The sequence below is a fragment of the Convolutriloba macropyga genome, chromosome 9, assembly GCF_964194025.1.
Source record: "Convolutriloba macropyga chromosome 9, txConMacr16.3, whole genome shotgun sequence".
NCBI lineage: Eukaryota > Metazoa > Xenacoelomorpha > Acoela > Convolutidae > Convolutriloba > Convolutriloba macropyga.
The window spans coordinates 25,597,860-25,624,037 of record NC_134476.1 but is presented as its reverse complement, the minus strand read 5'-3'; the positions used below and the strand labels follow the sequence as shown (position 1 = coordinate 25,624,037).

The 26,178-nt window shown below is 33.7% G+C and overlaps 1 protein-coding gene across 2 annotated transcripts in view; it reads right to left on the bottom strand.

Annotated features, from left to right (window-relative positions):
* Window positions 1–25,631, bottom strand: part of LOC142345285 (uncharacterized) — a 55,881-nt gene extending 30,250 nt beyond the window's left edge. The window contains exons 1-5 of one of the 2 annotated variants that reach the window (XM_075397266.1): window positions 25,514–25,631; window positions 21,922–22,024; window positions 19,089–19,164; window positions 18,537–18,680; window positions 17,312–17,483 (exon numbers count right to left, since the gene is read on the bottom strand). In XM_075397266.1, coding sequence (XP_075253381.1) covers window positions 17,312–17,483; window positions 18,537–18,680; window positions 19,089–19,164; window positions 21,922–21,991 — 462 coding nt within the window. In that variant the 5' untranslated portion in view covers window positions 21,992–22,024; window positions 25,514–25,631. The remainder of the gene's footprint in view (window positions 1–17,311; window positions 17,484–18,536; window positions 18,681–19,088; window positions 19,165–21,921; window positions 22,025–25,513) is intronic. The other variant, XM_075397267.1, reaches the window with a different exon arrangement.
* Window positions 25,632–26,178: the final 547 nt, after the last annotated feature.

The following is a 26,178-nucleotide window of genomic DNA, read 5'->3' as shown; positions in this document are numbered from 1 at the left end:
AATGACACGTTTTCGTTTTTGGAGAAAAAATTTTGGAACAAAAAAACACTTGAACTTGGCCTATGAGGCGAGGCGAAAAACTTGTGGTGTAATTTTAACTATATCATCAAGTATAATACAGAGTACAATTTCCTGATAATTTTTGTACATTTAGGTCTCTTTGAATTTAATTTTTGACTTTTAAAGATTTTTTGTTACTCGTGCCCAGGCCGCAACATTGGTGTCCAGACGACCGAGCGCCCGACAAATTATAGATCTGCCGAAAGCTGAACACTGTACTACGTGAAATATGTCATTTCTGGCGAACTGAAGACCTACAAGTAGCAAATTTTTTTTCTTAGTACCTTAGGCCAAGGCTAAAAATTAGGACCCTAAAGAGCCCTAATGACATATAAAATACAGCTTTTAGAGATATCATAGTAGCAATTCAAAACCACAGTTCCATTAAAGCGAGAGTATTAATGGTTAAGACAGCTAAATTTTTCTCTTTCATCCAAGACGCAAAATAGTCTATTGAAAATTTTCTGGCGCGTCTTGGAGAAGAATTAGGCTACCTGGACTTCAAAACTCTTCGAATAGCACCCAAGCCTTAGTAGGTATTGGTGAGACTAAATTTCATCTCAAGGTCAGAGACCACAAGTCAAAATTTAAGGAATAAGACGGCATAAACAATGTTCCAGTGACAGCTCTTTCCAGAAAGATAGAAAAATGACAAAACAGAAGTCAAGGAGGTGCGTTTGCAAGTTCCTCAACAGGTAAAAAACCGGAAAAAAACAAGATGTGGGATTCAATTTCAAAAAGACCTTGAAATACACAAGTGAAAATATCACTGCTAATAAAGGCTTTGATAAAATGTGCAATGGATGAGCTAGGACACTCAGCAGGAAGACTTGTCCAGCTGTCTTTTCAACTAAAAAAGCAAAACCTGTAACAAATGGGGCACCTTGCTAATTCGTCCGGAAGCAAATTCCAGCCTAGGACAGATAGCTTTGCCAACACAAAATTTTCTCCGAAGTAGAGGGTAAGCCAGGTGGTAATGACATCTTGTGAAATTGTGACGCAAATATATAATAAATAGGAAAACGTGCTTCATATGTCAATGAAATGGGAGTATGATACAGAGATACACAAAAATTCCTCCTCGATAGTACCCAGTTATCATGAGCCATCTGTCATGAGATTGGTTTGATGGAAAATCCGGCGTCTTGAGTCCTATTATGGTAATCATCTGACGCTTCTTAGATTACTAATACGTGATTTTCAGTGGAACGGAGTTAGGTGTTGGCAACAACAACCAGCAACAGCGCAGTCCGCCAAATCATTTAATCTGCTTGGGAGAAAGACTTACTGACCCAGGGAATCATCAAAGCTGTTCCTGACAGGAAACTTCTTGCAGAGACTTCAAAAATGCAAGGTTTGTGTGATACTGCAGGCCTCCTCATGGCCTGAACAACTATTCATCAATTTTCCTGGAAGACATCGTGTCAGCTTGCAAAAGAATCAAGAGTGTCGTTATTTTTAAAATTGATTTACTGTTATGTGGACAATAAAGGAGCAATGAGTAAAGCGAATGCTTGCAGTCAAAAATCGACAACGGGAGAAAAATTCCAATATCATTGAATAAAATTCAACGCAAAACTGGTCTTAACTGTTAGTTTTTATGGTTAGTTTTATTTGTAAACAAAAAGCACCCGATCCTAATTTTTCTAAAGGTACTACTCACAACTCTGTACCACAAATATATCAATCGGAGAGAATTGATTGCACTAATAAATCCTGTTGAGCATATTGTTCCCCCTCACTAAAGTTGATCGCCGCAATGAAACATTTTCTATCCTTAACAAAGCCCTGAAAAATATATCTCTCTTTCTATGACATATGAGGAAGTGGAAAAATTGGGAAGACAGGTTCACACTTCATTATTTAATTGAATGTTTTAACTGGATGTTGGTAGAGTGACGTCAATGAATACTGACTTCTATTATGTACCTATTCGTAGCTTCAAATTTGAATACGCCATAAGTTTATCCGTGTACAAAAACCAAAAAATTTGTGCTATCTTCAATATACCCACCATTAGTGACGATCATAAACCCAGTAGCCGAGCCATCCTGTACATATCAATGACACGTTTTCGTTTTTGGAGAAAAAACTTTGGAACAAAAAAACACTTGAACTTGGCCTATGGGGCGAGGCGAAAAGCTTGTGGTGTAATTTTAACCTTGTCATCAAATATAATACAGACTACAATTTCCTGATAATTTTTGTATATTTAGGTCTCTTTGAATTTAATTTTTGACTTTTAAAGATATTTTGTTACTCGTGCCCAGGCCACAAAATTGGAGTCCAGACCTCCGAACGCCCGGCAAATTGTAGATCTGCAGAAAGCTGAACACTGTACTATGTGAATTATGTCATTTCTGGCGAACTGAAGATCAAGAAAGACGGAAATCTAAAATAACACTGACGATACCATCCCGGACCTACAAGTAGCAATTTTTTTCTAGTTACGTCCGGCCAAGATCCAATCCTGAAATTTAGGAGCCCCAAAAAGAGATATAAAATACATCTTTTAAAGATATCATAGTAGCAATTCAAAATCAAATTTCCTCTTAAGCGAGAGTATTAATGGTAAAAAGAGCTAAAGTTCTGTCTTTCATCCTAGACGCAAAAAAATTTAATGAGATTTTCTAACGCCTCTTAGAGAAGAATAAGTCTATCAGGACCTCAAAACAATTCAAATAGCACCCAAGCCTGAGGAGATATTGGTGAGACTGAACTTCATCTCAATTTCAGAGACCATGAGTCTGAATTTAAAGAATTAGGCGTTATAAACAGTGATCCAGCGACGCTTCTTTCTAATATGACAGAAAACTTACAGTTCAGAAGTCAAGCAGTGGCTTTTGCAACTTCCTCAACGGGTAACAAACCGGAAAAACGAAGAAGTGAGATTGAACGTCAAAAAGATCTTTTGAAACCCATGTGAAAAGTTCACTGCTAATAAAGGCAGCGGTAACTTTTGCAAGGGATGAGTCAGGTTACTCAGCCGCAAGCTTCTTCCGGCTGGCGTGACGTAAAAAAAAATAAAAACACGTAATAAAGGGACACCTTAATAAATAGTGCGGAAGCAAAACCCAGACTAGGTCAGATAGCTTTGCCATCACAACATTCTCTTCAAGGAAAAAGGTAAGCCAGGTGGTAAAGCATCTTGTGAAATGGTAATGCGAGTGTACAATAAACGGGAAAACTTGCTTAATATGTCAATTACATTAGAGTATGTTACAAAGAAACACAAAAAAATCCACCGTGATATTACCCTGATATCATGATTCATCTGGCAAGAGACTGGTTCGATGGAAAATCAGACGTCTTGAGTCTTATGATGGTCAAAATCTAACGCATCTTAGATTACTAATGTTTGATGTTCAGTGGAACGCAGCTTGGTATAGGCAACGCCATTCAGCAACAGCGCAGTCCGACAAAATATTTAGTCTGCTTGGGAGAGAGAGAGAGAAACACTAACCCAAGGAATCATCAAAACACTGCGTGACGAGAGACTTCCTTAAGTCAATAAATGCACATCTTGAGTGATTTGTAGGTCTTCTAAAGACTTCAAGGGATTTTTTCATCAATTTTCCTGCAAGACATCGATTAGGCTTGCAAAATAATCAAGAATGTTGTTATCTTTAAAATCGATGTAATGGTATATGGATTAATAAAGGACACGGAACCATCATCAAACATGAAACATTCTGATTTTTCTGACGGCTTTCAAGTGTTGATGGTTGAATGATACCAAATTTTGCTACAAAGATTTTTCGTTTCGTCGAAATTCTAAAAATGACCTAAGATGGAAAAAGAAGCGTGAAGTGCCTTTTGAAAACATCAAGAACGAGTTATGTTCTATCCCTACGGCAGCGAGTTATGTTTGTGCAGCCCTACGGCTTTGAAAACGGAGCAGCTATTGCAACACAGGCCTCGCAAAAAGCAAAATGAGGAATCCTCTTCATAACGAGGACATCTTGAGGTCTACGTTGCAAGGATATTGTCACAATCCTAATAGACCTACAGAAATATTGAGCAAAAGGCAACAAGAGCCGTCATTGTGGTCATCAGATTGCTGCTCGAGAAAATGTTCACTCTACAGACTGTCCACAATCCTCTCAAAAATCTGTTTGCAACAGACAAAAAAATTCCTTTTAACAGCATTAATCAAAATCACGATATGGGCAATAGCACTGATGGAATTTGACTTCAAGTTCAATTAATACCCGGGGAACAATTTCCTCATGCTGATGGTTCGATCAGAATCAACTGTGAGAATGGCAATGACAGTGGTCGACTCTGCTTTGACTAGATCAATATCTATTGTTGAGTCCGACTTGCAGACCCAGTTCAGACATCAGAACTGAGCTGGAACAGAATTGAATATAACAAGATGTAATCAACAGAACAAAAAAACAACGGGAAGAGCAATTCTCTGAAGCAGAAAAAGATGCGAACAACAGAAGGATTGCCTGAACATCCCCAGCGCAATCATCTTTTTTGTTGCTGTAAATTTCATTCCAAACAAAAAAGATATGTGGTGATGGCTATAGCTCATAAGACATTATCAGGAAAAAAATGCAACATAAACAGCAGTCCGAATGATGTGGCTCGACATCAGACACGATGTTTTTCGATATATAGTACGTGCAAAAAAAGCCAAGATTACAGACTTGGCCTGCGGAATAAGGTATATAATTGACCTGAACCAGAAGTTTCTGAAAATCTCCATATGGATTTGTGTTTTTTTCGTGACCAAGCTAATAACTTAGAGATCACGTTGTCCTAAAGCGTTGGTGGCGGGGTATAGAACTCCTCAAGTGTTGAACGTGTACCTGAGTCGAATCTTTGATAACAAAAACTTTAGCATCGGACAATGGTCCCGAGTTGTTCTCGGTGACCTAAAACAGTGGTCTTAATCACTGGAGATTTAAAAAAAATGGAAACAACCAGCTGTCAACCATAAGCAAATGGACTTGTTCAGTGCTCTATTTAACCTCAGAAACGGGCTATTCGAGCCTGGAGTCCAAAGTTGAATGTGCCTGTTGGTGTTTTCGAACAGGGAGCCCTGCTTACACATCAAAACAGTCCCAAGACGTGGGGCAAATTTCCTATGAAACTACCACTTTAATAGAAAGTAACGCCTCCAGCGGTCACTGACTTCCAGCAGTCAGCGCCGAGTTTTCCAAGTGCTCAAGCCATCTTTATTAAATGCAAGGGTATGAACACTTCTGTAACCCATAGGGAGAATGCAGACAAGACAGTGCTCGTTAAAGGAATTCAAATTATGGGACCTGCTGACATCAAAACTGAAACTACTAACCAGCAATCTACTGACTCACAAGCTGTGATCATCAGTGAGAACACAGACGTGGCATTGCCTAATTGCTCTAAAGAAACTTCAGTAACTGAAGAAGAACATCCTTCAGGGGCCACGAGAACTTCACTCAGACAAAAGAAACAGCCACAAATTATTAATGAAGCTATTCCTTCAAACTTGTTTAATAAAGAGCAAGCTTGCGATAAATTGCGAACTAGAGAATTTAAGAGCGTCAGTTAATCTTTCGTTATATAATGAAAATTTATTTTTTGATGTGGGTGAACTGAAACTATTGCGTAAGGTTTTCTAATTTGAACCAAATCTTTGGCTCAAATTTGTCCTGGCAAAAGTTTATCAGCGTACCTAAACCATAAATTTGTGTAATAAATTCGATATACCCTCCCTTAATGATTATAAATGTCATGATTATCACCAACTTGCCGATACACTCATTGGATATCAATGAAACGCTATCATTTTGGGAGAACAAGGTGTTAAGTGCAAAAAGCTGCTCTAGTACTTGCCGCATAAGGCAAGGGGGATTTCTAAGGCGTAAAAATAACAATTTCAGCTAATTTTTCTCTAAACAAAACCAGTATTTGAAAGTTTTAATATTGATACGGACTATAAATATCTGTTTATTTTTTTACATTGAAGCCATTTTGAATGCAATTTGTAAAAAAAAATGATGTTACTTGTGCCGAGACCATGGTACTTTCCTATATTGATTCCTATCTTAAATTCGTATTTCTGCTAACTTTTTTGATGACAGCAGTTGTTTTTTAAGCAATCATATGTCATCTTTATTGAAGCAAACATAATTTAGGTTTGCTAATTAAATTTGTTGGTTTCAAAGACAACAGGTAGTCTGAAAAACCTCGAAATTGTGATACTATATCTAAGACTATGTGTAAAATAATGAAAGTCTCTGCCTTTATCCTTCTACGTTTATCAACTTTTCGAATATTTGAGTCTTTCTGTTTTCAAGTTAGGTATTTCAAATTGTAATCTCTTTTTGTTAAGAACAATGGCTTCAAAAATTCTGTCACCGAATTAATGTTCAACAACTAGTCGCTGTATTCTTCAGTTTAACACTCCTTTTTGACAAAATATCTTTCTGCTTCATTGCAAAAAGCATTTTCTTCTTCCGCCTTCTACTTAATTAGATAAATAATTAATTGCGCATTAATCAGAAATCTCGGATACAATTTTTTTCGAAATAATAAAAATGATATCCGATGATGCGCATGCTGAATAAGTTGTTCTTATTGAAAATTCATGTTTGTTTAATTTCACACAAGTATCATAAATCATCTCGTGCTGGCCACATTTTTAAATACAATTCACCTATGAAACCAAATGAAGCAGAATGTGATGCTTGTATGATTTCTAGGAATTTGCTTATGGTCCTAGCATGTTTATGGGGAATTTATATACTTCTTCCTTTTTATTGAAATTAGCAAGTTTTACCAATAAAGCTTTACTGTATGAAGCTCAATGAATTCACTGCACAATTGGGTCCCAAACAAAAATCATATCACATTTACCTGACTAAATTTTCACTTTTTTCAGCCAGGTTATACCTGTGAAGTTTCATCTGAGAAAAACGATTCAGTTTTCATGCGGACAACTGTTGATTGAACCAAGCAACTTTTTGGTTTTAACGCATCTATAGTATAAAGTGAAACGCTACACTGCATATGCAATCCATTCATATATCTATATATATATATATATATATATATATATATATATATATATATCCTCTGAACACATTTTACGTTAATTTTTAGCATCAGTTAATATTTATGTGTTACATGTTTATGAAAATTTATGATTTTCTACAACTTTTTAAATCTTTCTCCAAAATTAAAAATAACGGAATTTTTTGGCTTTTAAAAATTGTGAGAGACTTCTTTATGATTTCCACAAAATTGAATATGATCTTTGTATGACATCCCGGAAATCATGCAAATCATAAATGACCTTGCATGATTACCAAGAATCAATTTGGACCTAGTGTGAAATCGTGTAAAGTTGTACTATGGGTGAACCAGGAAAATTCTTTTAAAAACATTTTTTACTGACTGAGGTCACCAACACTCATTATTTTTCGTTGAGGAAAAAAAGAGGCTCGGTGTTTATGTTTCTGGAAATGGTGTTCATAATTTTCAAAAAATGATACTTTCATAGTGTGTCGCATCAATTAATTATTGAAAAAATAAAATGCATATCTTGATATAAAAAAACACTTATTCTAAAGGGAGGGCGAATGCTTTCGTAGTTTTGTTCTCGTAATTCTATTTTTAGTATTTTTTGAAAAAAAAAGAAACAAACTAACTCATTATTTTTTGATCCCAAGAAATATATTTAGAAATATGACGATGAAAAGCGTCGGATTGTCCTCGCGGACATATTTAGATTCTGAGGGGTGTTTTTAATGGTTAAAAGGCAAATAATGAAATGAAAAAAGGAGTACTATTATTTGCCAAAAGGTTTCATCCCATTAAAATTAACTTTGAGATATGTCACATTTTTCACCAGAAACTAAGAGAAAATAACCAATAACATCTATGAAGACACGTAGGAACAAATAGGGAAACATCTGATTTTGTGACCATTAACAGTTTTACAGTAACATTTAGCTTTGCAGAGTTGTAAAATCTATCAAAAAATGACTCCCCTCAATTGATTTCATTTCATTTTGATTTCCCTTAAAATTTAAAATTCACATAACTGTTTTTGCTTACGCTTAACGCACTCATTCTGTATAAGATGCCCTCCATTTTAATGATATTTTTGTTGTGCAACAATTGCTTGGTTTAGTTTTCAATCTTTTTGTAAGAGAAAAAACATTTTGGCATCAATTACTCGCAAAAACAAAACATTTTGTTTGCTTTAAAGAGCTTTTTTAAATTCAATTTCTATTTAAAGTTTCCTTTAGTTTATTGTTTTCATGAAGAACGGACAATTATTGAGATTAAATGGACCATTAAATAACTAGAATTGTTTATTCTCTATTAATTACGTTTTTGAGAAGAACGATTAGAAAATTTGAAATTTATTTTCCTACTGACTTCAGAAACTATGCTTGCAACCATGATTTACACAACCTACCTGTATATCTGGAAAAATAAAAGAAGTTTTTAATTACTTTGTTACAGATTTCAAAAGTTTTAGGTAATGAAACGGCCATTTTTTGCATTAAAAAAACAAATAACGATTGAACATTTTTTTGGACATTGATATAAAAATTACTCATTTCTTTTTTCTATTTATAGGCAGGTTGCTCTAGAAGTGCGGAAAAAAACCAGTATATAATTAATTCCCTAAAATTATTTTAAGTATGAAAAGAAAATGAACCAAACTTTTATTTATCTACTTATGGATCTTTTAAACTTCAAGGCTACGAAACGAATAAATTGGAGATCAAAAAAGGCTCTGATGGTTGTCTTGCTTCCAAAAGTTTCAGTCAACTTTCAAATTTTAATAGAAGTTAACTATTAAATCATGAAATAAATAACCTCTGTAATGATAAAACGTTGAATGAAATCAGGGCAAAAGGTATGACCGCGTGCACATAACCTATTTTAGCTAAAAACCATGTTATTTGCCCAGGAGCCACGAAAAAGCGAAAGAGGCATTTTGCGAAGAGATTTTGACCTCACTGTTATTTTATCGTCAACTATTGGCAAGCAAATGCACTGTTTTTTTTTGAACTTTAACCCAGCCACGGCATAAAGTTTGTCGTTTTGTTTCAATGAATTGATAAAATCAAGTGATTTTATTAGCCATTGCGCAAATTTTACCTTGAATTTGCTCCATAACTTTCGATTGAAAATTTTCATTTGTGAAAACAAAAATTTTATTATTAATTTTCTTTGTTTTGGATGAAAAAAATTTTCCACAGTTGTTTGAAAGGCAATTTTCTAATTGAAATAAGCAATATTTACTTGGGTTAAAAATTTGCGTCGCAAGCTCCATCACTCATTTTATATGAAATTGAAAGTAACTGATAGAATTGTTTTAAAATACTCTCGTTTCTCATTAGCAATTGCAAACTATAAATAAAAAAATTTAAATAAATATGGGCTTGCAATTAAAGTTCCGAACCCAATTATCCGCAATTTTGGCTTAATTGTCTATTTTTGAAAAAAAAACAAAATAACAAAGTCAAAACAGCGTCAAATGATTTAATTTGTAATTCATTATCAAGAACGTGGGACCAGTCCTTAATGATACTCACTAAAAAGAAGAGAATTGTGAGTAAAAATGGCAGCGTTAAAAATAGAATTATCTTTTTTTTTTGAGAACTTATAGTATCAAATAAAGAAAACCATTCGATATCAATTGAAAACTTGAACAGGATTGAGCTCATATATATCTCAATATGAAGACATTGATACCTCTCTTTATCCAGAAAGTAGTCGACGAGAAGAAACGACAATTTCAGACAAGAAACAAAAATACCATCAAAATTTCGCAAGAAAACGAGGTCGAAGCCGTTAAAACAATAATTTATTCCATATAAAATAAAAAAATCAATAGCGCAATCTTATGCGCCAGTAATGAATTGTGTGGCCTCTGAAAAATGAGACAGTGTAACAATTATAAAAAGAGAACAAAATGTTAAAGTTTGTACATCTTTAAATATTCAGAATATGTCACACGTCTACAAAAAAGAAAAATTAAATAGACAGAAATCAAAAATGAAAAAGTCCTCTGCAAAAAGCCCTTTATCGAAACGGGTAGGCAAGGAGCTAGAAACCTTATATGTTCAAGTGTGTCTTTCCCACCGTCAATAATTTAGAAACAAAAACAAAAAACTCTATTAAAATCTGCTAGATTACAGTGCCGAAGCAGTTAAAACCATGACGTATTCCCTGAAAAACTGATATCAAATGTGCCACCATTCTAATGTCAATAATGTGATATCTGACTTGTGAGTAAAGTGACAAAAGAAAAAACTACTCAATGAAAAGAAAACGTCCAAAAACCTATTTTTTTGAACAATCGTTGTTTCAAAGCAGAAATACCATTATTTAAAACGTAAAACATTGACAAAATATTTTTGTTTATCCATCAGAAAGACCATGCGACCTGTCTTTACTGACTTGAAGCAAGAACTGGACCAGAAAATGGGAAGAGAATTCGCCAAGCTCAACAATCAAATGTTTATTTTGAAAATATATGTTCTTGAAAGTCAAAGGGACCGAAAGCATTGGACTAAAAAGGAAAACTAGATAAGTTAACTTGACAGTGCTTAGAATGCCAATTGTACCTGTCATTAGTACGCTTCAAGCTGAACTGCTCATCCCTGTAATTAAAGTGTAAAAAGTCAAAAAATATGAAGATATTTAAGAAAACGTCAACTGACTGAAATTCGAAATTTTTTGGTCTTCAAGAAACAGCGATTAGACCAACACTATGCATGATATTTCTGATAGATGAAATATCAACTGATCAGAAACTCAAAATTTCTGGGCTTTAAAAAACAAGGATTAGACCAAAACCAGACATGCTATTGCCGTTTTGTTGCTAGGAATGTGAATACGGAAAAACTGATTGGAAAAAAATCAATATATCGAAATTAAATTTTGCATTTTGCACAGTTTTAAAACAATTGATTAGGTTTCCTGCGCAGAATTTTTGTTTTCGCTTTTGCGTTAGCATGTCTAGTTTTGTTCATGTTTTTGTACTGTATTTTACGATTTTATATCCAAAAAGACTAAAATGTTGTGACTAAAAACCGGAGAGATGTCAACGAAACACATTAGGACGCCAATTGGACTGTCATTAGTACAATTCGATTTGAACTGTTCATTTCAAAATTTCAGGAAACCAAAGTTTTGTTTAAAAAACACCAACTGATTGAATTCTGATTTTTGTTGGGCATTAAAAAAAACAGCGAATACACCACAATTAGACACATTATCGCTAAAAAAAATATCAATTGATTGAAATCCGCAATTTTTCAGGATTTAAAAAACAACGGTTACACCAAAATTACACATGCTATTGCACATGCTTTTGCCGTTAGTCTGTTAGGACATCGGATATGGATAATTTGACAAGAAAAAGTTAATATATAAAAAGGAATTCTACAATTTGCAAAACTGTTGTTTTCGCTTTTGCGTTGGCATGTCTAGTTTTGGTTTAAGTGCTGTTTTTACGGTATTTTAAATTTCTTTAAGTTAGATATAGACTGAATAATTTTGCTTGAAACTTCTTAGGATTCCAATTGGAAATGTCTTTAGCATGCTTCGATTTGAACTTCTTTACCGTAATTTTCGACTAATTGAAATCCTAAATTTTTTCGGCATTAAAAAACATTGATTTGACCAAAACTAGGCATGCTATTGCCAATAAAAAACATCGACTGATCGAAATCTGAAAATTTAGGGTTTCAAAAAACAGCCAGTTTTATGTCTCGTTTTTGGTCAAAAACTTTTAGTTTTTAATCAGTCGATGCTTTCTCTTAAAAAATATTTGTTCCGACCCCTCTTGATTGGGGGAGGAAAAATATACTCAAATGGGTTTTTTTGTTCAGTCAATTTTGGCCGATCGATATATTCATCGTAGAGAGTTGAGACTGGTATCATTAGAAAGCTTGTCCAGCGTAGAATATGGAAGTAAAAAGATTTTTTTGATTTTTGTTTTTGACAGGGAGATATCGAGGTTTAAACTTTCGAGAAAATAGAGTGAATTCCGTTGATTTCATTCACCTTTCTTCCGAATTTTTGTTTAAAATTTCGCCAATTTTGATAAAATTAAAAAAAAATTTGAAGAAAATGTTGTTGATTTTACGTTTAAAGTCAAAAAATATTGTCGGCAATTTTCATTGAATTTTTTTGTCACAAATTCCGGCTAAATATTTCACAAAATTCAGACTTTTTCATCGAAAACAGCACGAAATAAACTTCTTTAGTCCACACTATTAACACAATCTTTGTAGACTGAAAATGGGGCCTATTTTACTTCAACTTCCGTTGAGAGTGCTCTGTAAACAAAAACTTGCCGTTTTTTGCTAACTCTATTCGTTAATCATCAAAAACGCAGCATTTATTTTTGATTTTTTAACAAACAAAATATCTATATCAGTGTCATTCCAAAACTAAACAATGCTAATGGACAATCAACATTAAGAGGACTAGTTCTGTACCAATCTTGGACTGTTACAATCCAAAGCTAATTCGGATTGTCGTCAGTCGTTTTTTTATTAAAAAAATTCAATCTTTTTAATATTAATTAAATAACAGAACATTTCAAATCAAAGCTCACTAGTGATAGCTCCTATTGGCTTCCTAATTAGCTTAATTGATAATATTTAAAACCTTAAAGATATAGATTGTGGTTCTTTACCGCTTCGACAGTACTTTCTCGGAGAATTTAATTCAATTTTTTAATTTTGTCTTTAACTGTCGTTTTTACTTTGTTTCTTGTCGTATTTAATGTCCTGTACAATGACCCGGTTTGATTGGTGTTTCCTGGAAGAGTAAGTGAGACGATGTTCTGATATTTGAAGATAGATAATGGCTTTCATGACTTTGAAAACAATTGTTTCCCAAAATGAAAAAAAAACATTTCAACTTTGCAATTTTGTTCCGTTTATTGTCTGTTTTTTTACCTGGTCTCGTTAATTAAAGGTTAAAAATGACATTATTTTTCTACAACGAAGGTGTCAAAAGGGATTGCTGTCACAAAATCTAGTGTTTTTAGAGAATTCGTTATGACTTTACTGTCTTCGACACTGATTTTTCACAAAAAAAAGTAAACTAATTTTTGATTTTTGTCATATTTGACGTTCTTTTTGATGACGTAAGACTTATTCTGCATAATTGCAGGTCTCGAAGGCTTCCTTTGGAAGAATGGACGAACCTATTCAATTTTTTCATTTTGTAATTAATGGCGTTCATGTCTTTGGAAATAAATTTTTTTTCGATAAAAACAAGTATTACATAATCTTGCTTTTTTTCTTTATGGTCTAATTCTTACCTAGTTACATTAATGAGAGGTCACATAATAAATTTTCAAGGGAAAGTGTCAAAAGGGATTGTTGTCCCAAAATGTAATGTTTTAAGAGAATTCGTCATGAATTTACTGGCTTCAACACGGGTTTTTCACAAAAAAATAAATGAATTTTTGATTTTTGTCCTGTTTGACGTTCTTTTTGTAGACTTAAGACATATTCTGGATAATTGCAAGTCTCATTGGCTTTCTTTGGAAGAATGGACGAATGTAATTTTTCATTTTGTAACTAATGGCTTTTATGTCTTTGGAAATATATTTTTTTCGAACAAAAAAACAAGTATTACATAATTTTGCATTTTTTTTCTTTTCTGTCTAATTGTTGCTTATTTTCAAAAATGAGTGGCCACATAATACATTATCGGTGTTCAATGAGGGTGCAATGGAACATATTTTGGGGCCAAAGTAAGGCTTTACGGCTTCCAAAGCATTTTCTTGCAAGTTTTAATTGATATTTAGTTTGTTGTCTATTTGTTGTTCTTTTTGTAACTGCATAGAAAATTGTATACCAAGAGTTCTTATTTCCCCTCTAGATAAGCATTGGCAATTGTAAACCTATGGGATATATTAGTTGATTCCTAATGATTTTCATTACTTTGAAATTAATTGTTTTTTTTTTTAAATTCAGCGAATTTTCTAACTTTAAAGTTTGTTCTTTTTTTTTCGAATTGTTACCAAGCTTTATTAAGAATTGGTGAATAACCATTTTTTCCTGGTGAATTACAATTTATTTTGTTTATTTTCAGTTTTATCTAACGCTATTTTGACTTTGTTATTAAGTTTTGTTTTTTAAAACGGACATGAATTTTTTGATGTAATTAATGTTTGTTGTTGTTGTTTGATTTTGCCGTTCGTCTTCGCTCGCTTTTTAATATCGGCATATCTCATCAATCTGATGCATCATTTTTTACTCCACTGAGTTATTTGCTTTGGAGGCTATCTTTTCATTCATACTCCAGTTTTTTTTTTGAAAAATACTTGAATTTTTTGTGTTTTTCCGTCTGTTCCTCATTTGGTAGACAATTATGCCAAAATTGTGGATGAGGGGGGTCGGAATCTTATGCGCAATCGCACATTACTGAGCCGCCTTGTTTCATTTATTGATATTATGTACGTTCAAAATTTTCGCTTTCGCGTCAGCATGTCTAGTTTTGTCTAATTGCTGTTTTTAAAGCCCAAAAATTTCGGATTTGAATCAGTGGTTATTAGCATTTTTTCGCCTTTTTGATATTAGCATGAACGTTTCAAAAGGAATCTTGTGAGATAAGTTAATCCAAGTAATCATAAAAACCAATATCAAAAACACATATGAAGATGATATCATAATGAAGTCAAAACAGAAGAATGAATGTGACAAAAAATGTCACCAAAAGTGCGTCAGCTTCAAATAAACGGCGAAATCAGCAGCCAAGATCAAAATAGATAAATAGCCAAATTAAAATGGAACGGTTGTAATAAAACAATATTTTACAGCAAAACAAAGCTAAAATGAACAATTGTATGTTTGACAAAATTCACAGAAGACAAAAATGATTTGAAAAAATCATTCGAAGCAATCCTCCAGATAGATATTAAAGATTTGAGCTATTATACTCTTATGATTTTTCTCAGTACAAATTTGTTTTAAAAACTTGAATTTTTTGCAAATTCAAGTTTTCGACCAAACAAATTTATCTTTTCGACCAAATTCATCTTTTCGACCAAACACACGTCCGCGACATTTGCACTCGAATCAAATCAAACAACCTTTTGTTGTTCCGATTACCTGGTTCTGAGTGGTATTGATGGAAGAAAATGTGTGCAATGTAGTCATGTTTGTTGTGAATTATTTATTTGTTTTAAATTGTCCGGTAATTGGAATATGCAATTATATTTTTTTGGAAAAACAGTTATCCCTTAAACCTGATCAGAAGACAAAAAAAATGTTGAACTGTTTAAAAAACTCTAAACAACGATACGATAATTGCGCGACCTGTTTGTCGAAAAGTACAATTTTAATGCTTGAATAAATAATAATATAATTAGCAAAAAATAACGAATTTTAGGTGATATTATTTATTTATTTCTGTTGACAAAGAGTGTCCCTAAAAACCAAAAAATGTTTGTCGAGTTTTTTTAAAAGTTTTTTGTAACTGTTTTCTTGCCAGCTACTGAAGAATTATTGAATCATTCTTTTGTTATCAGAAATTGCTTGCTTCTGGCCATCTAATAAAATTTTCATGATTTTTTTATAACGCCTTTTTTGCATCACTCTACAGAAGCAGTCAGCAACTCAAAATCTGGGAGAAAATATTCCAAGTGGTATAGAGTCCATAACTGAACTCACCACAAATTTTGCATTTTTGTAATCAACAAATCGTGATTTTTTTGCGTTGAAATCTCGGCCCCATGCGTTATTTTGCACTTTCAACTCTTCTACTGAAGTTTTTCAGGGTCTAAGGTTCGATAGATGTTCCTAAACAAAGTTGACGGTTCCGATTAACATTTCTCTATATTTTGTGCTTTTTCTTGTTAGAGTGTCGGATACTCGTGAAAATGGGTGCTGTTACTTGTTGATATAAGAATACATTATCCGTGAAAAACTTTTTCTTGAAAGACATGACACGATTCTTATTTGAACTTTACCATTCTACAAGCAACTTTTTCGGCTGCTATCAAAAACGTGTTCAGACTTGTACCATTTTGATTTATGTTTGATTATTTCAGTTTTTTGACGTAAAAAGGAATTCATCAACTCGACATTTCAAAATAAGATATGCACAAATTAAGTTTGCACAAATTTAGTTTTTGCGTTAGCCTGTCCAGTTTTGGACTAATCGACGTTTTTGAAGGCTAAAAAGGTGTGGATATCAATCAGTCGTTGTTTTGTAAATATTTGTTTCAGGTAGTTTTGGTCTAATTGCTGTTTTTTAAAGAGCAAAAATTCGGAGTTCAATCAATCGATGTCTTTTTTTTTAAAAATTGTTTGTCTGATTTTTTGCTCGTTCGGTAGTTTCTGCTTACGCGTTAACAATTTGTTTGTGTCTAATTTTGCCAAAAAAGTTGGATATTAATCATTCGATGCATTTTATTTGCAAATTTTGATATTTCGAACGTTCAAAAGTTTTCGTTTTCGGATTAGCATGTCTAGTTTTGTCTAACTGCCGTTTTTAAAGCAGAAAAATTTCGGATTTCAATCAGTCGATTTTAGCATTTCTAATTTTGTTTTCTTAAAATTTTTGATCTCAATCAGTCGATAATAGCATGTCCTGTTTTGTTCAACAAATTTCGGATTGCAATCAGTTGATTTTTTTTTACTTTTTTGCTTTTTTTGATAATAGCATGTCCAGTTTTGTTCTAATCGCAACTTTTTCGGCTGCTATTAAAAGCTACTTTTTCGGCTGCTATCACAAGCAACTTTTTCGGCTGCTATTAAAAACGTGTTCAGACTTGTACCATTTTGAATTATGTTTGATTATTTCAATTTTTTGACGTAAAAAGGAATTCATCAACTCGACATTTCAAAATAAGATATGACCCAGCCCTTAATTTGAATCACTATAAGAAACGGGCGGGGATCACTTAGTTTGCTTCAAGAGTGGATTTTGGAGTAGTTATGCATTAGCAAAACAATAATATTGTGTTTTCAATAATTTTGTCAATGACTAAATTAAATACCCACAAAACTGTCAGAGAGAGACAGTTTTTTGTCAAAATTTGTCCAAGTATCTCAAAATGTAACAATTGTTCTGATTTTGAGATATTTCAGAAAAAATTAATTCAAAATATGAAGTAAAATTGTAATATGTCAGAACATAAGAGTAAACAAAGGCGGGAATTTTTCTAAGTGTTCTCTCTGTCATTTTTGTCTGACAGTTTTTGAGAAAAAATGGATATATTTTTAAAGGCAAATTCTTAAAAGCCACAACAGCCACAGACCTTGAGGCTTTGTTTGTACATGATGGGTTTGGCAATCGCCAGGAGACGATCCAGAGTGAAAAGTGCCAGGGTGTATTGGGTTGCAAATGTGGTAAGGTAGCTCACCCACTGGCCCACTTTACACGACAGATCACTTCTGGTCAGTACCACAACCCAACCCCAGTGGGTGAAACTGAAACACAACAAACTGTGATACTCCAATAATAATGCAACTCGCTATGTATTTGAATTTACATATAGCTCGCAATATATCGCTTTATATATTGAAACTTGATATATTATCATGTGTTACAGATCCTCGTAAAAATAGCCACTCCTCCCCTCATTCTGGTAGAGTTATAGTATAGCGGGGGTCCATAAGCTCGATGCTCTAATTTGGCGGGACAGTGCCGGGAGGGGGGGGGGGGGCTGAAGGGGGAAGCGCTGAATTCATTTATTGATCGCGTCCATTCCAAGTTGTTTCTGTTTCAAGATCACCCAGTGACAGGCTGATATTACCGAGCGCAGCCAATGTTTGCGAATTAAGCAAAAAACTTATAAATTCTGTAAGTGACAGGATTGGTCGCTTTGCTAGTTTTGGTTTAAAGATTACATTCGAGCAAATTATATGACGTTCCTTTTGAATGGATTAATATTATGGATAGGAAACTAATTTCATTTAGAAGCGTGTATGAAGAGATCTCATTCATTGCGTTAAAGTGAACAAGTAAAGTTGAGCGCCAAAAACGTTGTTCGAACTGAGGTCAGGATAACCACCAAGTAATGGTTACGTGACTCTGCTTGAAGTCAATGAGAAGTTCTGGCGTTCATCGAGAACCGCGAAGTGGTTCGAGATATTATGTCAAAATTTCAAAGTGACTTCTGCAGAGTCCCGTAACTATGCTTAAAACACGATACACACAGGTTTTAAAATGACGAAACATCAAGGAAGTCAAACTTCCGGCTAAGTACATAGGAACTTCTGTCATGTTTACTTCTGGCACTGTACACTTTCTGCATTTTATAATGTGCCTGTATGAGTGTTGTAAACTCTTTTCATGAGCTTTTTGACGGCTCAAGCTCTTTCTTTTCATAACCACATTTTGGTCAGGTATGGTCTTCTCATAAGTCGAGGTTAAAACCTGGGCTGTCCCTGAAAATGTGGATGAAGAATGATGCGTGATATGTTGAACAAATGTTTCTTGCGTCATGCATTTTTTTTACAGAATAGAATGATGAAACTAACCCAATGTTGAGAATGGTGTCAATGAAGACAGAGGTGGAGTCGCCAATTGCCACCAACAACATGTACACGAGTGAGGATGTGTCCATGCCCATATACATCACAACTGCCATTGTTAGACAGTTGAACACAATTCCCACACAACCTTCACAGGGCAAAAGAGAAGAAGATAGGGTCGGGGCGGATGTCCGGCACTTTCAATTTGCAGTTTTCAAGAAAAAAAACCCACCAGGAAGCGAGTGTCAAGTCTTGATCAGTACTTTTCCAATGAAACTAACCCCGTGGTTTAACAAAACAGATCTGACAACGTCTTTTTTATTAGTTATGACTTCTGGAAAGGAGGCAAATGGAGTACAGGGTTTGAGGTGAGGGTGGGGATTGGGGGTGGAGGGGGTGGGGGGGTGGGGAGGTTAGGAGCACTCAGATCTAAAACGCTAAAACGGTGGAGATCAAAACTGTTATAGTGTGGCGTGAGTTTCTCATGGGACGTAAACATAGTTCGGATTTATTTGAAATGAATTGTTGTCTTGTATTTTGATGATCCGCCCCATCCCTGTTAGAGGAATGACGATGGCTCCCATCACATCTGTCACCGAGGCCAGGGACTCGGCTAGATCCTCATCAATGACTCCTGATCCAACGCCATCATCAGACATCTTATTCTCACTTCCAAAATTATCTTTACCTAGTTTCAAATCATTTCAAGCATCATTTTGCATACAAGTTATAATTTTCCCAGGAATTATAAAAGCTGATAGAGTTGCTGCTAATCAAACAAGCCAAATTATGATTTTTATTACTCCCAGGTAATAACACAAATTCATCGAATTATCAAATTGATCTTTTGTGTCCAGATTTGATTTCATGTCAGGGTTACAATTGACACCTTGTTTACTATGACACGAGTGCATTTGTGTACTCATGTACAAATATCATATAGGAAGTATTGAATATGTTATAGAAGGTTTTAAATTCCATTTCATTGATTTGATGCAAGAATCATACCGCATTTGTATGGCAACATATACAATACCTGCTTGATACCTAGCAAATGGCGACCCCAGATTGCACGCACTTGTCAAAATTCGTCATGGTCACGATCAAATGAACACACGGTTTTGGGTTTTGTGCATCGTTAGGTATACAAAAAATGCTTCATAGGAACCAGATATGATTTAACTATAATTGAAAATGACAACAGAGGAATCATTCAGGCCGCTCAATTGAATTTGTTCAATTCAGGCAAATTTTGCGAAAAATTTTTTCCAATATTAGAAATCATTTTTGAATCATTTATTAAATGCAAGGGAAGATTTAAGATATTATATTTGTTGTCAATATGGATTGAAAAAATTAGAAAAAAATGATACTTGAGAAAACCATTTGCCATCCAAAAAACACATCCAAAAATGAGTCATTATTCACCACTAAACTTAATAGCTACTGACCAAACAGAGACCCTGAAAATGATCTACTGGAGTGTTCTACACTCAGTATCATGAGCGTGATAATTTAGTGTTATTAGATTGAGAATAAGCTAGGGTATGAGCAAACTTGACTCAAGGAAAGTCCTTTATATCATGTGAACAAACTAGTAAATAGTTTCGAATAGCTCCTATTTTATTTAAACAAATTGTAACTGTGAATATTATATCGATCTGATTGTACCATACTAACTCGAGAAAAACGGTTTAGTTTAGATACCAATATCGACATAGTTATCTCCATGCAATAGGTGCTGGAGATCAAGTGCCCTAAGTATAAAAGGAGCATGCGCGCTGAACTACCAACACTAAAGTTCCCTAATAACTTCAGAATTTTTTAATACTCTCGTATTATTCATCTTTGCCCAAGTCCCAGTTTCTTAAATTGATGTATAACACATTTCAAGAATGTGTTAGGTTGTAATATTTGTAGCACACTCTTAACGAAAAGCTTTCTCAGTGTTGAAGTTTTCAGAATTTGGCATAAACTTTGGAGTTGAGATCATTCCAATCTCACTAAATTAGATTGTTTAATTTCTAATTTTGATACCAAGTAACTTAGGAAAATTCTACTTCATGCTGTCCCTTCATGCGTGGTTTATATTTTAAGCTGTTTAACACAAGTTTAGTAATTGATACTTGCAGTTTAGGTTCACTATATACCAAGGGTACAACCAGGGGTGGAAATTCCAAGATATACATGTGGTTCCGCGATTTAGCACCGTCTTTTGAGTATCTATAGCACGGCGTAGCAGTGTAATAGCAGGATTGGAAAGATTTCTTTGTCGACATCAAAATTGCAAAATCGTCTATCACTCGGAAAGATATCTCAGAATATCTAAATGCCTAATTGATTAACGTCTCATACGAATGTCTATTTATTTTTCTAGCACTTAAGTTGCCGCTAACTACAACTTTTTCTCAGTTTGGAATAAAGTGCTTGACGAGCAGCTGTCATTTTAAGATGTATAAAATGGAATGCAGAAATTGAGTGCTCAATTAACTGGTAAATGTGCGATTTTTTCCTAGGACAAAAGCTTAAAAAATCAAATTAATGCTTGTTTGCAGTGTTTTATTTCTGAACAATTTTTCAAACTTGTTGTTTAGTTTTTTTTGATAAGTTCTGTCATATTATGGCAAGGTAATTGCGAGATCACTCAAGCATCTGCGTTTGACTTATATACGATGAAATAGATTTGATATCACGTTATACTGCAACAAAGTGTGATATTTTCGAATAAACAAAAACCGGAGACCTCTATTTTATCTATCAAAAAAATATATATCAAGTGTTATTTCGTACTTCATTTTTGAATCCCCTAATTAGGCTGTTACAAAAAAAACAAATCCCATGAAACAGTTTTTTCATTTGAATTGAATTCTCATATATTATCAGAAGGCAACTTTTATTAATCTTCCTTAGTATCCTATCTATTATCTCATCTTCTCATAGACAAATCTGAATTAGTTTGATAGCTGCCATTCGTTTTTTAGTACATATAAGTAAGTCAAGTTTCATGCAATTCGGTATTTTTGTCAAACTTGACAAAATCTGAATGGAATACAGTAAGAAATGACCACAAAATAAATTGGCATATCATATCTTAATACGTGGTCATTTAAAAATTCCCGGATTTTATTTACAAAACGGGAATATCCCCCAACTTTTCGCAAACGGAATCTGCATGTGATGTCTCACCGAAAATAGACCAAATAAAATTTAAGAATAAGTCTGCATGGTAATGTTATTCCTGGTATAGGGTGACTAAAATCTGCCCTCTGTTTTTCCCGGAAGAGGAATTACTTTGCTTATTTGTCTAGAAATTAAATTGCAGCAACATTTGTCTCGTTAAGTGATATCGAGAAAAGCACTAGTCATTGACAATTTTATTAGGATAAGATGCCTGTTGATTCAGTTGAAGCTGCATAGTTTGTGACTGACGACACATTTTCCCATAAATTGATCGAATCCATCACCTCGAATTACTCCTTCTTATGACAGAGTTTCTGCAATGAAGAACTTACAGAGCACAAGAATCCTAATTATTCCCTTCCCGAAAAAAATAACTTCGAAAACCACAAAAAAATATAATTTTCAATCGCTGTCAACCATGCATCTCATTTCAGCCTTGTTTAAATTATTTGTTAAGTTTTTTGCTGTCTCATCCACGTGCAACAATTGTTGGATCTATTCTGTTTCGGCCCTCAAGTATTTTTTATGACCCCCAGTTACAAATTATATGTTGTTATATAGCACGTTACTATGTAAGAAAATAGCACGTGCGCCTGGGGGTCATAAAAAATTTATGCTCACTAAGCTGGGGGGAGGGGCGAAACCGAATAGATCCCAATTGTTTAATCAAAAAGATTAAGTTGTGAGCATAATCAGATTCATGAATACAAGTCAAAATTTGGCATCCGTCAATCATATTCCAATAACGTATCTGTGGCAGGGGTTCATGTAATAACCAAAACTGGCGTTGTTGCTCAAAACAATACATACAGTTGATTTTTTTGCATTGTTTTTGCTTTTCAAGGTAGCAAAAACGAATTGCGACGCAAATATCATTAAAGATCTAAGCTGTCGTCAAAGAACGACAGTGGGTCAATGTAAGCCCAGTCATAGAATGACTGGGTGATGGTGATGCGGCTATTCAATGTCCTAGCAACAAGCTAATCAGCTTGTTTGAGAGTTTTGGTGGTGCTTTCAAAAAACTAGTACAATAGTTGTTTTTAAGCATAACATGCTTGCGCTAAACTTTGCGAAATGTTGTTCATCGAAACGAATTTAGAACAGTGAAATTTGATGCCTTGAAAACGGCGAACCCTTTCCGAACTTCTATTTGTAGAAGAAAACCAACATTATGTCTTGGGTTCATCACAGTTGCGCGTTTTGATTATTGCACGTGCCCCTTTTAAACTATCTATAAGTATCAATCTTACAAATCAATTCTACCGAATTTTTAAGTTGACATATTTTTATCTGTTTATCTTTTTGTTTACACCTCCGTCTTAAAGTTGATGTCACAACGAAAAGACAGATATCTGTGCCAGGGACAAAAAACTCATTTTTTGCATGCAGACGTTGCTTGAAAATTAGGCTGAAAATGAAAATATTGAAAACTGCAAATCCCGAATTGTAGCTTGAAAGAGTAGATTTTTAATGTGCTGAATTACAGAAACTACAAAGACTTATATATCTCTCATATAAAAAATAATCATTGACAAACAAATTGATGCTCTAAATCAATCGCTTTAAGTTTTCCAAACAGTTTTCAAAAAACAGCATTGACGAAATTAAATATGTACCACCATTTGAATCAGAAATGTACAAAAAAAACACTCAACCATTTTGTTGAATCACTATAAGCAATAAACCGAATAACCTTTTCATTTTAGTGATTCGTAGTAGAATCAAAATGAATTATGAAAAATCATTGAAGGATTATTGGAACTTATTTAATTTCTTTTGGGAGGGAAAGGACTCAATTATGAAAATGTTAAGAAAATTCTTTCAAATAAAGCAACAACATGGTTTGATATCAAGATCAATTTTTTGAACCACGTTTCCTAACAATTTGTTCCATTCTGTCATACGTGATGTGGTGATGAAAACAACGTTTTCATTCCAAACTGCCAAAATCTTCACTAAAATTCCGACTCAAAATTGGATCGTTAATTTGTAAGAACTTGAAATTTTCTTGCAAGTTCTTACAAGGCGAAGCATCTTAAACATGAACTTATAAGTCGAAAGGTAAACCATTCGACTTATAAAATCGAACAAGTTAAACATAAGACTTACAAGTTCTTAAAAAATTAATCCAAGTTAACCATTTGACTGAAAGTTCTTACAAGTTAACCATTCGGCTTCAGACACATATTCCTCGATAATTTCATGGAATATAAGTTCTTAAAAAATAATCTTTCTGCCAATATTTTTAGCTAAAAAACAAAAAAATTCACGAGTGAGATAAGAATGAAAAAACATGTTGAAGACCAAAAATGTAGATTCAGAAACTTGCAAACTGAAATTATTTTCATAAAATTTAAAAATGTATAAAAAATTAGGTGTAAATAAACTATTTGAGAAAAAATTCTGCCGTATGAAGATGAAAATTCCATGAAATTCAAAGAGTAAAGATTTGTAGAAACGTTTTTGAAACAGTAATCGGGAAGAAGCTTATTGAGATCTACTATATTTTATTTGAATTGCAAGCGTGCCTCTTGAGTTAATAAAATTGAGAAGTAACAGTTTTGTCAACTTAACTCGCATTATATTTTGTTATCCAAACTGAGCAAAAACTCTTTCGAAACTTACAGGTCCACCGATCGACTAGCAAGTTCTTTCGAATTAACAATTTGACTTGCAAATTCATACAATTTAACCATCTTTTGCAAAGAACTTGCAAGTTGCTACAGGTTAACCATTCGGTCTCGATCCGGGATGCGACAACCACATGGCAAAAAAATACGTTTAGTGCGCTGGGCTGTTAGCTATACCGAGTGAATTGAAACTTGATACACCTTGATAAATCATGCATGATCCTTACAACTGTTGCAAAACTCGTTCAACTTTGTACAACTCTTGACTTTTTTGTCATATTTTAGGTCATAATTTTGGCAATACTTACCATGTTTTATTATTTTTCTACTAAGGTGTATCAGGTTTGTGTTCACCCTGTAGGTCACAGGATAATAATCCAAATGAATGGGATTTTGAGCACCCAATTGACAAAATCCAATTTCGGTGGAAATGGCCATGATGATTTTTGTCACGGATATCATAGCTTTGAACGCATAATGTTTTTTTTTTAATTTCGTGTTGTTTTTGTTTTTAAGTTGTTGTATAAAATCTCTTCTTTTAGCCGAAGAAAAAACCGCAAGCGAAAAAAACTATCGGGTAGAAACTCATAATTTTGCAATAAAACTGAAACTACAACTAACGTAATTATTTTCGATTGTGATAAGTATAACAATTCTCAAACCGAATCACTCTTAAGATATATACGGATAGTAGTCACCGCCTACCGCTGCTTCGTATGGGGTGGCGTTTGAAATTCAAATTTTTGCACTCTAAATTGATAATTTTATGAAGAGACAAATTTTCCGATATCTCAGAACAGTCTTAGATTTTTTTTTGCTATTTCGAGAATTTGGGCAGCTTATTATAGTTATTCAAATCTGATTAAACGCAACAAAAACTAACGTGAACAAAAAGAAAAGATAAAGATGAGTTCCTTATTTTAAAATTGAATTTCTGATATTTGGGTAGAAAAAAATGTTCCAGTACTGGTAAAGTCTTCTAAAGTCACCGTGTTGCAAATATAATCTTAATATAGACTCAAACTAGGTCACAATTATGTAATTTTTTCAAAGGGTTTAATCCAAATGTTGTCGCAACTAGAGAAAAAAATCGAAATTTTAAGAACAGTGATTCTCCGAATGAAGTAGTGGTCAACAATAACGCTTAGAAAACATAAAGCTCGATTCACGTACCAATTATGTAGCTTTGAATTATTAAATTCAGCTCTAATAAACTGACCTTAAAACTGGGTTCAATATTTTTTTACCCAAGGAATTTAGGTATTAACGGTATAAAATTTAATTGGGTTAAATAAACATAATATATTGATGTTTGTTAAATTCCATTCAAGATGTATCCGCCCACATATTGGGTAATCAATTGGGTTTGACTGGGACAGAACAGATCAATCAACCAATCAAATTTTAGTAATGCCAACCTGTTCTTCTGAAGAATATTTCCCCGAAGAATATTTATAACAGAAATTGCTGAGATAAAAATAGTTTTGCAGTATATTTCACAAACCCAACGTTGCATATTTTGCTCAATTTTTAGTGGGCTTTAATTCTGCGAACATCTTAAATAAATTACATGCCGCAGTCAGGATTTTGGAAACATGATTTAATTTGACGTATATAGCAAACGTCGAGCGGCTATTTAAACGTGTCCTTTTTGTGTCTTGTCGCATCATCATTATGTAGGCTGTCAAGCGCAGAATCTTCTTCATAGAGGTTTCAAACTTCATCTTTTCAGAGGAGTTATCGAGATTTTTTTTCAAACAACAATCCAAAAGACTTCGATTTTATAGAGGCGCGATTTGCATAATTAAGATCATCACACTTATCTGCTAAGCTTTGTT